Source organism: Marmota monax, unplaced genomic scaffold (genome assembly GCF_021218885.2).
Source record: "Marmota monax isolate L192 unplaced genomic scaffold, Marmota_monax_Labrador192_F-V1.1 WCK01_AAM20220418_F8-fsc00030, whole genome shotgun sequence".
Taxonomy (NCBI): domain Eukaryota; kingdom Metazoa; phylum Chordata; class Mammalia; order Rodentia; family Sciuridae; genus Marmota; species Marmota monax.
In genome coordinates this window covers 4,822,721-4,836,078 of record NW_026691988.1, presented here as the reverse complement: position 1 = coordinate 4,836,078, position 13,358 = coordinate 4,822,721, and the positions used below count along the sequence as shown (strand labels likewise).

At 38.5% G+C, this 13,358-nt stretch overlaps 1 protein-coding gene, 1 long non-coding RNA gene and 1 pseudogene across 3 annotated transcripts in view; 2 read left to right on the top strand and 1 right to left on the bottom strand.

Moving 5' to 3' along the window:
• Positions 1-636: 636 nt before the first annotated feature.
• On the top strand, positions 637-7,089 carry LOC124095725 (vascular non-inflammatory molecule 3-like; annotated as a pseudogene).
• A 3,296-nt stretch (positions 7,090-10,385) lies between these two features.
• Positions 10,386-13,358, bottom strand: part of LOC124096137 (uncharacterized) — a 3,143-nt gene continuing 170 nt past the window's right edge. Inside the window, exons 2-3 of the long non-coding RNA XR_006852788.1 lie at positions 11,626-11,758; positions 10,386-10,714 (exon numbers count right to left, since the gene is read on the bottom strand). This is a non-coding gene — a long non-coding RNA (uncharacterized LOC124096137). The remainder of the gene's footprint in view (positions 10,715-11,625; positions 11,759-13,358) is intronic.
• The window catches only part of Vnn1 (vanin 1), a 27,446-nt gene continuing 26,349 nt past the window's right edge, over positions 12,262-13,358 (top strand). For both annotated transcript variants that reach the window (XM_046449688.2, XM_046449681.2), the window contains exon 1: positions 12,262-12,502. In XM_046449688.2, the coding sequence (XP_046305644.1) occupies positions 12,290-12,502 (213 nt within the window). In that variant the 5' untranslated portion in view covers positions 12,262-12,289. The remainder of the gene's footprint in view (positions 12,503-13,358) is intronic.

Genomic DNA, 13,358 nt, shown 5'->3' with positions numbered 1-13,358 from the left:
TTAAAGCTAGCTGTCACCTCACCACATTCCCTTCTTATTTCTAGGATAAACATCTCCAAATATGGATGAATTTAGCATTACTCTGAAAAGCCATTTCATGGTCTATATTTTTCTCATGAGTGCTAAGATAAGTCTCATTTGTCATATTTGACAAATAAGAAAACTGAGCCAGCACTGTGAAGTGTTGTTTGTTTACATTTCCCCCACATAATGCTGCATTGGTTCTCTATAGAAGATGGCCCCCACAGGACCAACTATTTCCTGTCATCTGGTACTTGTGTCTCTTGCCCCACTTCCTATCAGCAAATGGGTAGGATTATGGTTTATACATGAGGTCATTCACACAGAAGAATCTGCTAAATTTCAAACCCTTCCCTTGCCTTCCCGGGTGCACTTATAAGAGACAGTGGTGTTTCTCCTCCTCCAGTGCCTCCTCCATCCCTTCTGTGCTTCAGTTTTTCACTGAAACCTGGAGTCTGGCACATTCAAAAAGTTAACTTTCATGAAGATGAGCACTATATTGCCTGTGAGTTTTAAAATCTCTTCTGTTGATTCTTGACCTACAGCTCAAAAGAAAAGCAGGAAAATAAAGTATCATTTGGTATTCTGGAAATCACTAAAATATAGTAATAGGCAATGTTTTTTGAATTATTCCACACATCAATGCAAGAGAGACTCAGTTGCCTCGCCAAGGACAACTCTATCTATGTTGTGGCAAATATTGGGGACAAGAAACCTTGCAATGCCAGTGACCCTCAGTATCCCCTTGATGGCAGTTACCAATACAATGCTGATGTGATGTTTGATTCTGAGGGTAGTCTGGTAGCCCACTACCATTAAGTGAGAATTACTTTTGCCTTAGATAAACCTGACTGACTTTTTTTCTTGTCAGTCAAGATATACATGCATGTTTGTTTGTTGAATGTTGGCAAGATAACGGTTATGGATGCATCTTATAATCATTACTCATTTTAGCTGGAAAGGGGATTTAATTTATTTCAATCCAAAAGAAGGATTCCATGTTTGATTTAGCCATAAAATAGAATATGGCAGAATACGAAAGCACATGTGATAATAGCCTCACAAATATTTTAATATTCTCTGAGAAAGGAGAAATAGCCTTTTCATCCATGATTTAGTGTCAGAGTTAGTATTTTTTTTGGCCCATTTTGTTAATATTTTATACTAAGCTCCCATCTATTTCATTAGGACTTATTTGATTGCCAAGAAATTGGCTTTTAAAAAAGAGGAGAATTTCTCTGCTTAGGTACCTGTGCTAACTAATTTTGTCACTGTGGCAAAATACCTGAGAAAATCAACTTAAGGGATAAAAGATGTATTTTGGCTCATAGTTTCTGAGGTTTCAGTTTGTGGTCACTTGGCTCCCTTGCTTTGTGCCTTTGGAGAGGCAAAATATCTTGAAGAAGAGCACATGGTGAAGCAGAGCTGCTCACCTCATGAGGGCAAGTAAACAAAGAGAAAGAGAGAGACCGGTGGGGATGTTGCTCAGTGGTGGAGTGCTTACCCAGCATGTGCAAAGTCCTGGGTTCAACCCCCAGGACTACAGAAAAGAGAGAGAGAGAGGGAACAAGGAAGGAGCTAGAGACAAGAGATACTCTTTCAGAGAACACCTTAATAACCTACTTCTTCCAACTAGTCCTCACCTCCCACATTTCCCCCCACCTCCCAATGGTCCATTCAGTTATGAACCCACTGATTCAGTCAGAGCCCTCATGATAAAATCACTTTCCCAAAGCTCCACATCTGAACATTGCTGCTTTGGAAACCAAGCCTTCAACACATGAACCTTTGGAGAACATTCCAGGTCCAAACCAAAACAGCACCTGAACAAATAGTGTCATGATGAGGGTAGATCTTCTTTCAGGTGCAGTTTGCCACTCAATGAGTCAAACCATATCATCTGTCCCTTTAGCCCTTTTTGCTTTTGTTAACAGCTGTTGACAGGGTGACTTTCCTTTTAGAAGCCACAGAGTACAGCAACACCAAGTTCATACCTATTATTATTATTATTATTATTATTAATTATGACAAGTACACATAACACAAAATGTATCATCTTAGCTATTTTAAGTGGTATCAGTATTCAAATTGTTACACAACCATCACTTTCATCATCTTTGTCGAGAATTCTTTTCATCTTGCACATCTGAAACTTTATGCCCATTAAGCAGTAACTCCTATTGCCCCACCACCCAGCCCCTGGCAACCACCATTCCACTTTTTGTCTCTATTTCAAAATCATTCAAGCAAGAGGGCTTGAAGACTGGCTGGCATGGGCCCACTAGGGATTATGCTCAATTCCTTGAACTTTTCTTTCTAGAAAACCCCATTTATTGTCTCCAGATTGAAAACTCCTATTGATCTTCCCCACTTAAGCCTGTGACTTTTTTGGAGCACAGAGTTCACATCCTTGTGAATAAAATCCAAGGGGAGAATATCCATAGTCTCATCATTCCTTGATTTAAGGAGGAAGAATGCACTACCACCTGGGGGTGAATGAAGGAACTAGATATGTCCAGTAGGAGTGGAGAAATAGCTCATGACAGAGCTCACCTACGCATACATCAGGCAAATAAAATCCCAAACCAAGCATATGCTGAACTCCTGAGCCGAGATTAAGTGGACTTTTGGACCAATAATCAGGTGGAAAAATAATTACTAATGGCTTACTAATTAACAAGATTTAGTTATTGCATTGTCTAAATTAATTTTAAATCTATCTCACTTGTTAGCAGTATCACAGGGAGACATGACAAAGTTTATTTTATTAACATGCATTAGACTTTACATATGGAGTGGTGTTGATATTTAAAGAATACAGAAAATAACCTGAAAATGATAAGATTCAAGATTTCATCCTGTGATTTTTAAGGCAGAAATATTCACATCTTAAATATCACTTGTAGATATAATTTCATTCATTGGTCAGAGAAAAGTGAAGTTTTTTGATTAATGTCACAGTGAAAAATCCTCATTGGTATAATGGTGGGCATGAGTCATGCAAATCCATGTGTAACAGTTTTAAATGAGCAATTCAACATACATAGGAGGAAAGATTTTTTTTAATGGATGTTGACCACATCTTTTGTCAGTTTGCTTTGTACTTATTTTCCCCTTCTCTGCTTTTTGATAACAATACAATCTTCTTGCCCCTGAAATTCAATTTGACTTCCCTAAGGATGCAGAATTTGTGACTTTTGACACGCCCTTTGGGAAGTTTGGCACCTTCACTTGTTTTGACATTTTTTTTTTCTTACAACCAGGCTATGGTGGTGGTGAAGGAGTTTCAAGTTGACAGTGTTCTGTATCCCAGGACCTGGTACAACACACTGCCCCTCCTCTCTGCTGTCCTGTTCCATCCTGCAAGGGCTAGAGCCATGGGAGTCAACCTGCTTGCTGCGAATACCCACAACACCAGCATGCACATGACAGGTCACTCATGCCAGTCATGCACATAGTGGCAGTGACAGTCTTGGCAACTCTTTACTGATTTTCAAGCCACACTTCCCCCTCCCTTCCCCCTCCCATCCCTTCCCTTCCCCTCCCTTCTATCTCCTCCCCTGTCCTCCCATCTCTTCTCCTCTCCTCCCCTTCCCTTCCCTTTCCTAATAGTATTTATCATCCCCCAGTCAAACCCTGAGCCAACCACTTTCCCAGACTGTATGGAGAGATTTAGGAAAAGGAAGATACAGGGCAGAGGAGTCATGAGAGACAGGAGCACCTACTGGTAGGGGAAGTAGTGCCTTCACTTGGCGAAGAGGATGAGAAAGAGCACCATCAGGCAAAAGAGCCCATGGCCTCCTAGGGTCAAACTCCAGAGTAGTGTACAAGAGCTGTTTGTTCAGAGAAGGATCCTAGCATAACTAGTGGTGAGGCTCCCAAGCACAAACTAATTCCAGCCCCAGAGCAGCCACCCCAAATGCGGCAGCCCCAGCCCCAATGAGCTTGGCTGTTACATTGACATCTCTTGAAATGGCAGTGATTTGAAAGCTAGTGACAAGTGAGATCAGGGGACTCTGGACTGCCAAGCTGCTGAGGCTCTCATCTGGCATTGGTCCCGATCAAAGAGTGAGAGGAGATAGACTTGGAGCAGGCATACATTTTCAGAGGGGAGGAATGGCAACAGGAGAGCTACCCACTACACAGAGAAGACAGAGAGGCAAAGGGCAGGAACTGTAAGAAAGAAGCCACAATTTTCTTTAATGATTAATGCATGTATTAATTCTGTCATCACAAAATTAATAACAATACTGGTTTCTACTTAAGGACATCATTCTTGTAAATAAAAGAAGCAAACATTATCTCAATCTTATATGAGGGGAAGAGAGAAGTCAAAATAAGTAAAAAGTCAGAGCCAGTCTAAGAAATATCCCAGCCGGGGCCAGAGTTGTGGCTCTGAGGTAGAGCACTCGCTTAGTACGTGTGAGGCCCTGGGTTCGATCCTCAGCACCACATAAAAATAAATAAATAAAATAAAGGTATTGTGTCCATCTACAGCTAAAAAAAATAAATATTTTTTTAAAAGAAATATCCCAGCCAACATCTATTGTTATCATGAAATAAATCTTATTCTGATGATAAAATCATTTTCAACTTCTCAGGTTTTTAGAGTTTATCCTTTAAAGTATCCAAGTTCAAGGTAATGCATGCTCCCCTCTTATCCTCCTGACTACTTGTTTGTTGATGAAAATAAGGAATCCCAGACAAAAATAAATTAACTAGATCAGTGGAGAGCTGAAATTATCTTTCATATTTGGGAGAATGTTCTATTTTTTTTGTTGGATTTGCTCAGAAAAGGGAAGAATAAGAAAAATAAATGAGAATTTCACAGCTCAATATAACAGCCATCTCCCTAACTGTCTTGAAAATGCTTATGACTTAATTTTAATTTCACAAGGGATTAGTCTAGTAGCATGTCACCCTAAAAATTTGAGGTGGTAGAGCATTTGGCTGACCCGTACAAGGCCCTGCCTGGGTTCCATCTCCAGCAACACACACACACACACACACTAAATAAATAAATAAAATTGAAATTAATATTTGCATTTGTTGTTGTTGTTGGCCATAGGGAGTAGGATCTATGCCCCAGAAGCGCTCAGTGTGTATCATTATGACATGGAAACAGAGAGTGGCCAATTGATGCTATCAGAACAGAAGTCTTGGCCTCTCAGCAATCCCACCTACCCTGCAGCCCTTGACTGGAGTGCTTATGCCAAAAGTGTCAAGTTCTTCCCTTCTGAGCAGCAGGATTTTCTGGGGATGGTTTATTTTGATGAATTCACCTTCACTGAACTTAAGGAAATTACAGTTTTCCAGAAGGATCTGTTTGTCATTTATCTTACAAGATGTCTGAGAAGCGAGTAGATGAGGTCTATGCTCTGGGAGCTTTTGATGGACTGCACACAGTAGAAGGCCAATATTACTTATAGGTAAACATGCATAAGTGTGTTTATTGCATTACTAATAATTATTAGTTTTTCTTCCAGTTCATCATTACCTTTCTTTAAAAATTATGCTAGAGTCAGTAAAAATTGGTAAAATGTTACATTAATCTTTTTTTTTTCACCCAGAACACTCAATTTGTTTCATCATAGCAAGAATGAGTTAATTTTCTTGGCAAGGTAAAAACATAAAGTAGATTGATTAGTTCTTAGCAGGTCAAGTTTAAGTTTAAAAAGATGAAACTTCTGTGCATTTTTTTTTCCACCAGGTCAAATAGTGTTTTTCAAATCATCTTCAACTGAGGTCTCCTGTTTTCAATTGTGACCCAGTTTAGCCACATGGCCATATCTCTAAAAGAGATATTTAATTAAACAGTTTATGAAATAATCAAATTAGAATTTGAAATAGCTATGATTATGTGAAATACACTCTGATTTTAAAAATTTGTTTCTATTCCATTTGTCTTCTCTAAAAACATAAAATCTGGATTCACTAAATTGGCATTAGAATTCACAAGTAAGTTGTAATTGAAATTAAACAACATTGCTTAAAAGGCAACTAAAACATTCCTCTATTCTGAAATAGAATAATTCAGCTGAGAGAATATTTTCAAATTTTTATGACTACTTTTATTTTCTGTATAGATATGCATATTACTGAAATGCCAAACCACAGCCCTGAGAACTTGTGGGAGCCCCATGGGTTCAACTTTTACCAAGTTTGAGGAGTTCTCCCTCAGCATCACATTTGCAACAAGCTATGTTTTCCCACAGATTGTCCTAAGTAGGAGTCACTTGTCCCTGAAAGACAGTACAAGGTAGGAGGTTTTCAAGATGATGACTTTCTTTGTGCAGATGTGGTAGAACAGCATAATGATAATCTTTAAAGTAAAGGGACAATATGGAAGCATTATCATTCACATTCTATGAGACACACCTTAAAGACATATGGAAGGAATGAGAGGAATGAAAGTTATGGTTCTACATTATCTTTGTGCTGTGATAGAGGAGTTGGGATCCTTTTTTTGTTTTTTTTAGAAGTGTGATGTTGAAATGCAAGGCAACAGTGAAGTCACAGAGAAATGAAAATTGATGCATTGACTGCTGATAATGGCAACTAATGTCCTGTACCTTTGCATGGTATAGAATGTTCAAGTTAAAAATGGTACATCTATGATTTATTTCTTGAGTGTTTTAGTTTGAGAATTTGTTGTAATGATAGTAAGAGTTAATACTTTGTATAGTGTTTCATGAGCTTAGAGAGCACTTTTTTAAAAAATGCATTATCTTATTTGATCACCTGTGAAATGGATTTATTTGCCGCACTTTCACCCAAAGTTCCTCTATTATTGGACCCAAAATAAGAGGCTGAATCTTTGGATACCAAATCCTGCTGACTTTTTACAACCTTGTGTTGCATTAGGAGGAATGCTGTGAAACAAAGCTCCTGGGCTGGAAACCAAGCTCTGCATTGGAATTAATCCTTTGCTTTCTTTGATTAGGTTTCAAGAGATGGATGTCTAAGGAGCCAAAGTGGAGTCCCTTTGTCTGTCTTAGTTATGGCTCTCTATGGAGGAGTGTTTGAAAAGATCCTTTGCGCTTAGGACAGGGACCTGGGAATTTGTAATGGTCCCCTTCACCAGGGTCTTGCAGGATTAGTTGGACAAAGAGACAGGGGAAAGACAGAGAGAGAGAGAGCCCTTGGTGTCCGGTCAGAATACATGCCATAAACTTATTGGAACAGCAAATAAACTAAAGAAGACTTAAAATAGCAATGGGTATGCTATGATTTGAATATGGTTTTCCCCTCCAACAATTAATTAATTAATTTAATTAAAATTAATTTTAATTTAATTAAAAAATTTAATTGCCACTGTGAAGTATTGAGAAGGTGGAAAATCAGGCCTTTGAGAGGTGATAAGAATTAGATAAGACCATGGGATCGGAGCCTCCATGATAAACTCCTGGTGGCTTAATGAGAAGAGGAGACCAGTACACATAGGCACACATGTTCTCTGTCTCAAACCATGTGATGCCCTGCACCTCTCAGTAAGAAGTCCATCACCAGATGTAGGTCCTTGGCCTTGCACTATGAGCCCAAATAAATCTCTCTTCTTTAAAATTTATCCAGGCTTTGGTGATGTTATTAGCAATAGAAAAAGACTATGACAGTGTGTGTGTTATTTGATGCAGCAAAAACTCATTTCATGTATGTGTACCTGTAAGTCTGTGTATGTATAGTTGAACATATATTCAAGTGGGAGGAGGGCCTAGAAAAATTCTTTTGTAGCAACTTTTCTAATGTAGGCAAATATTGCTTCCATCCAATGATGGTTAATTTTATGTGTTAACTTTACTGGATGTAGCTGGCTAGACATTATTTCTCTCTTTATATGCCAGGGTGTCTTGAAAATAGATTAGCATTAGAATTGGTGGACTGAGTCAAGCAGATGGCCCTACCCAATGTGAGTGGGCATCAATGAATCCCTTGAAGGCCTGAGTAGAACAGAAAGGCAGACGAAGGTTTTGCTGATTTTCTGCCCGAATGCTTCAGTTAGAATGTAGATCTTCTGGCTTCTGGTGCTCAGGCCTTCAAATTGCATTGGAATTGGCATCATCTATTCTCCATCTCTCAGGCCTTCAAACTATTGCCCCAGCCTTCCTGGGTCCCCAGCTTGCAGATAGATGTCAGCTCCTGAGATGTCTCAGTCTCTATAATTGTGAAAAACAGTATCATATATGTCCTAATTATTATAATCAATATAATAAATAATATAAGACATAGGATATCTGTCCTATCACTTTATTTACATACATCAAATATAGGCTATCATTTTATCCTATCATTATATATCTCCTATCGTTTTCATTGCTCCTATAAACCCCAATTAATACATGTCACTTGTCGTTACACAGGGTGGACTTTGAATATCAAATAAAAAATCAGGGCATCTCTTCAAGTAATTATGAACAATTTTGTAGCTAATTAGAATTGTTCCACTATCTTTTTTTTATCGTAGTTTACTTGATTCTTATGATCTATTTGCAAGAAAATTAGACACTTGGAATGCAAATAAAAATAAATTATCTCCTTCAGACTACATCTTGACTTTTTTCTCCTTAGGATCTACCCAATTCTGATTAAGCCCTCTTGAAGTACTCAGAGATTTGTTGCAGCATGTGCAAGGCCAGGAGCTTTCTTAGAAAGGGCCACCCTGTCCTCTCTTCCCCTAATAACTTTTGGTGCATTTCTCCGAGTTCTTTGAGTCCTTTACCTGGCTGGTCATTGATTACCTCTGGGAAGAGACTCACATGAGAGCACATGGATTCTCTGGAGTCCTTGCGGGTGGTTGAGGATCATTGAGTTAAGAGATACTTTTTACCCCTACAAAATGTATGATAATTGCATTTCTAGACTTCTCCTAGGGATTTATTCCCACCCAATATAATTTAATCCAGTACCAGGAAGCCAGAGATGTTCTAAGCAGCAGAAAATGTATTTGGTATCCCCATTTCCATCTTTCTTAGATTCTTGTTATAGGAACCATGACCCTTAGATCCTAGATGACACTGCATTGTGGCAGGATTTCTTCTGTCCATGTGGGATATGGGTACATTCTCTCTTTATGGCCTTACACTGCTTCCTTCTTAGGCTTGTTTCTCATAAACCACCATTGGAAGGTGGTTATGCATAATGGCCCCAGCTTTTTCACCAACCTTTATTTCATGTGGTCTTATCTAAGCAGACTTCTGCACTCTTTTTATCAAAGAAAGTTTCAAAAATCAGATCTCATGGTCATTTCTCAGCCCTTACTTTCCATGAGAAAACAACTGAACTACTCCTCCTGAAGTTGGTTTACCTCATATCTTTTAATACCCACTCATGCTTTTTATTTTCTTTCACCTCTGGCTTTCCTCCCTTCCTCTCCTCATTTCCTATTTAATTTACCATGACTTATAAGTCATACTAAACTCAACGTTCACAGACATGACTCCCTTCCTTTGTCTCTTTCTTTGGAGACTAAAGCCACTCATGGCTTCATCTAGTATTTCTGATAGGAAGAATATAACTCCTTGGTTAGCAAAACAAACAAGCAACCAAACAAATTCCTGAGAGCCAATTTAGGCTGTTAAATAGAAATTACAAGAAACCATTGTTTTGGACTAAACTCCTGCCCTGGACCCCAATAGAACAGGCAAAAAAAATCAAAATGGAATCACTTATTACTAAAGTTCAGTGTCACCAAATGGAATTATACTGTTTATCTGACCCTCGGAAAAAATCAGAATCAGAGCAATAACAACCAAATTTCTCAAACAGACCAGTTTCAGTTGGTAGTATAATAAAGATCTCTCTGCTTTAATCTTTACACAAAAGAAGTGACCTGAAATAACTGGATCTTAACCAGTTAGTTATTTTTATATTGTTCTGTCTCACTTTACAAGGAAAGTAACTTTGAAATGACAGGCCCATTTTTTTTTGTCCTTTTGTTTCTTTCTTCAGCCTTCTGTGTCTATAAAACCAGCTTATTTTGCTCAGGTCACAGGAACACTTGTTCTGTTTTATGGAATGAAGTTTTGCCCAAATCTGGAATTTAAAGTAAAAGCAATCAAGATCTTTAAGCTAAATTGTTGTAATTTTGTCTTGTGACAAGGCCACCAATAATGTTAAGGAGCTTCATTCAAAAATGCAAAAATAGTTTTATTAAGTCCTATGTCAAGAATATATATTCTGACCACATAATCAACTTATCAGGCAAATTAAGGTCAATCGGGAAATTGACGTGGAGTTCCAATGACTAATTATCTACAAATAAATACATGATTATATATTTTATAAATTTTTTGTATAATATATACTTATATATTTTATATATATTTTAGCAACAACACAGAGGCAGACTTCTAATCTTTCACCACATATACAGGTGCACCAGTGTGTACATGGCTTTTCAGATGTCACCAGGCAAAGTGCAAGAGGCAGTGTTAATCCACTCAGTCTGTTCTCAGCTCCTTCTCTTGGTTCTGGTTCTCCCTGCTTGAACTGGCAGGACTTGCTTCTGAGTTCCTTCTGGGACCTGCTGCTCTGTCCGCAAAGTTCAGACAGAGTGGGTCTTCCCTCTGTCTAGGCAGTGAGCTGTCCATTTTCCATTCAAGAGGCAGTTGATTTCATTGGCTCTTGGTGCTTCCTGTTCTCAGGTCCTGTGTGGGACATGGTGTTGCAAGAAGTGCAGTGTTTCATCTGGAGTCTCCTATACGACAGGTAAGTTAGAAACGGATTGATAGCATGGTAATCCTCAGGGACAGGGAAAGTGTCCTATGGTACTATGATTGGTCTCATTCTTCTAGTGAGCCTGTACCCAGCCAGGGCTGTAACCTTACTTCACAATTGCATCTAAGCTTTTTTCTTCTATCCTTAGGAGGATCGTGAACCAGGTAGAGGCAGCTGGGGCTGAGATTTTATCCTCCCTTGTGGAAGGGTAAAAGGAGATAGATTTGAAGTAGGTAGATTAGGCCCTGGTAATATGCTTTCCTTTAAGGGCAGGCTTTTGCTAAGGAGAAGAGAAGAGAGTGTTCTGGATATATTTCACAACCATCTTATTTTCCCTCTCCTCCGCAGGAAGCACAGTGAGATTTTTACCCTAATATTTATCCATTTTCCCTGAGAATCTGGTAGGGTTTCTAGAGGTAAAACTCACACAAAAAGAGAGAGAGAGAGATTCCATAACCCCATTCAAGAGTTTTAACTGTCAATATTGCCCAGTATTGCTGAGTTTCTAGCAATTCATCCACTGCAGGTCAGAGCACTTGCTCCACATCAGACTCTTGTCCTTTAATTTTTTGTCTTCTGTATTTGCCTGTCTCTCCAATTATAAGGGCGACAATTTGTCCTATGACCTCAATTCTCTGATGCTTCTAAGAAAAGTTTGTTGATTTTCTAGTAGTTTGGCTTTTTTCTTGTGATGAAGATGAGAGAGATGATTGCTAAGTTTTTTACATATTGGATTGGAAACTCATTGGGAGGTCTTCATTTAATATTTTTAATCGAAGAAGTTCAAATTAGTATTTTTTAACCTCTTATTGACTCATACAAAGATTCCTTTTATCCATTGTTATGTAACCATTACATCTCCTTCCAAAGTATCTAGCCTTTCTTGCTCACCTGGATGGGTGGCAGGTCCAAAGGAGGCCAACAAGCAGAGGGAGCTGGTGTTTATTGTGTGACTCAGGAGGCCTGGAACTCAAGTGCTCACACGAAGAAAGTAATGTTGAAGTCCAGTGCCTCTGAATGTGACCTTATTTGGAAACAGTGTTGGGAGACAATTTATTAAGATGGAGTCATTCTGGAATCAGGTAGACATTAAATTGAATGACTGATGCCAATATGAAAAAGGGGAAATTTACAGGGACAACACCATCTGAAGAGACATAGGGAAAAGATAGCCAGGGACAGAGGTCTGGAACACATCTTTTCCTCAGAACCTGAATAGGAACCAATCCTGCTGACACCTTCCCTGAACTTCTAACCTCAAGAATGATGAGACAAAGCATTTTTATTATCTATACCACCCAGATTGTGATATATTGTAGTCCTGGCAAACTAATATGAATATATTTCCTTATTTGCTCTTCCCTAATCATTGCTGCAAAAAGGATGAAAAGGTCTTTTGTTGCCTAAGGATAATATGAAGGCACAAAGTTTTCTTAAAATTAGTCTTTGCACTTAGTTTTTAAAGTACTAAGTCCCAGGAACCATGTGACCACTTGTGTTTTCGTCTATAAATAGTAAGACACACTCTGTTTTGCAATACTCTTTGGACTTCAGCATGACTACTACTCAGTTTCTGGCTTATGCGGCAATTTCGGTTTTCTGTGTCTTAAAAGTCAACTCCTTGGATACTTTTATCGCAGCTGTTTATGAACATGCGGTGAGACTGCCTGATGACCCCCTAACCTTAGTGTCTCCTGAAGAAGCATTGGCATTCATGAACAGGAATATTGATGTTTTGGAAGGAGCGATCACGTTAGCTGCAAATCAGGTACCATCTCTGCCATCTCTCCAGTGTGCTAGATTCTATGAGAAAGATAGGGTCCCAGGGGAGAGATGTTGTCAGGGTCAGTTACAATTTTGGGTGATGTATGTATCAGGATAGCCAAGATCCTTTGTTTTACAGTTAGAATCCCACTTTACTCTCAAAATCAACAGAGTAAGGACACTCTTACACTCCCAACAAAGAGAGCAAAGCTAAGAAAGGAATGGTTTGGTCATCATTAAGAAATAGCAGACCTTTGAGGAACTTGCTATAAATTTAACATATTCTTTTTTTCTGCTACAGATGGGCGTGGAGGATAGATGGGTCAGGGAACAGGTACTATCAGAGTATTCATGGCCTCAGTGTCCTCTTGTGTCCTTAAGAGTTTGCAGGTTTTCAGGTAAATTTATAATCTGAAAACATGATTCAAGTTAACAAATGACTTGCAAGTGTGTATTATATACTACAAGCTTCATTCAAATTATAGGATAAAAGTATATGTATTATTGAACAGTAAGTCCTGGAGTTAAATGAAGACGTAAGTTTGAAGCAAAGCACATGCAGTTTAAATGTGTGGTTTGGACAAATAAGATTTAAATAAGATATTCATAGGTCAGGTATAGATCAGAAATAAGTGAGGAAGTTTATAGGCACATACATATTATACCATCTGTTGATGTATATATATTTTTTAAAATATATTTTTAGTTGTTGATAGACCTTTATTTATTTATATGTGGTGCTAAGAATCGAACCCATTTGCCTCACATGTGCCAGGCAAGTGTGCTACTGCTGAGCCCCAGTATATTCTTATGTATATTAAAACATGAGGTTATCAGGAGATCTGATGCTCTTTCTCAAT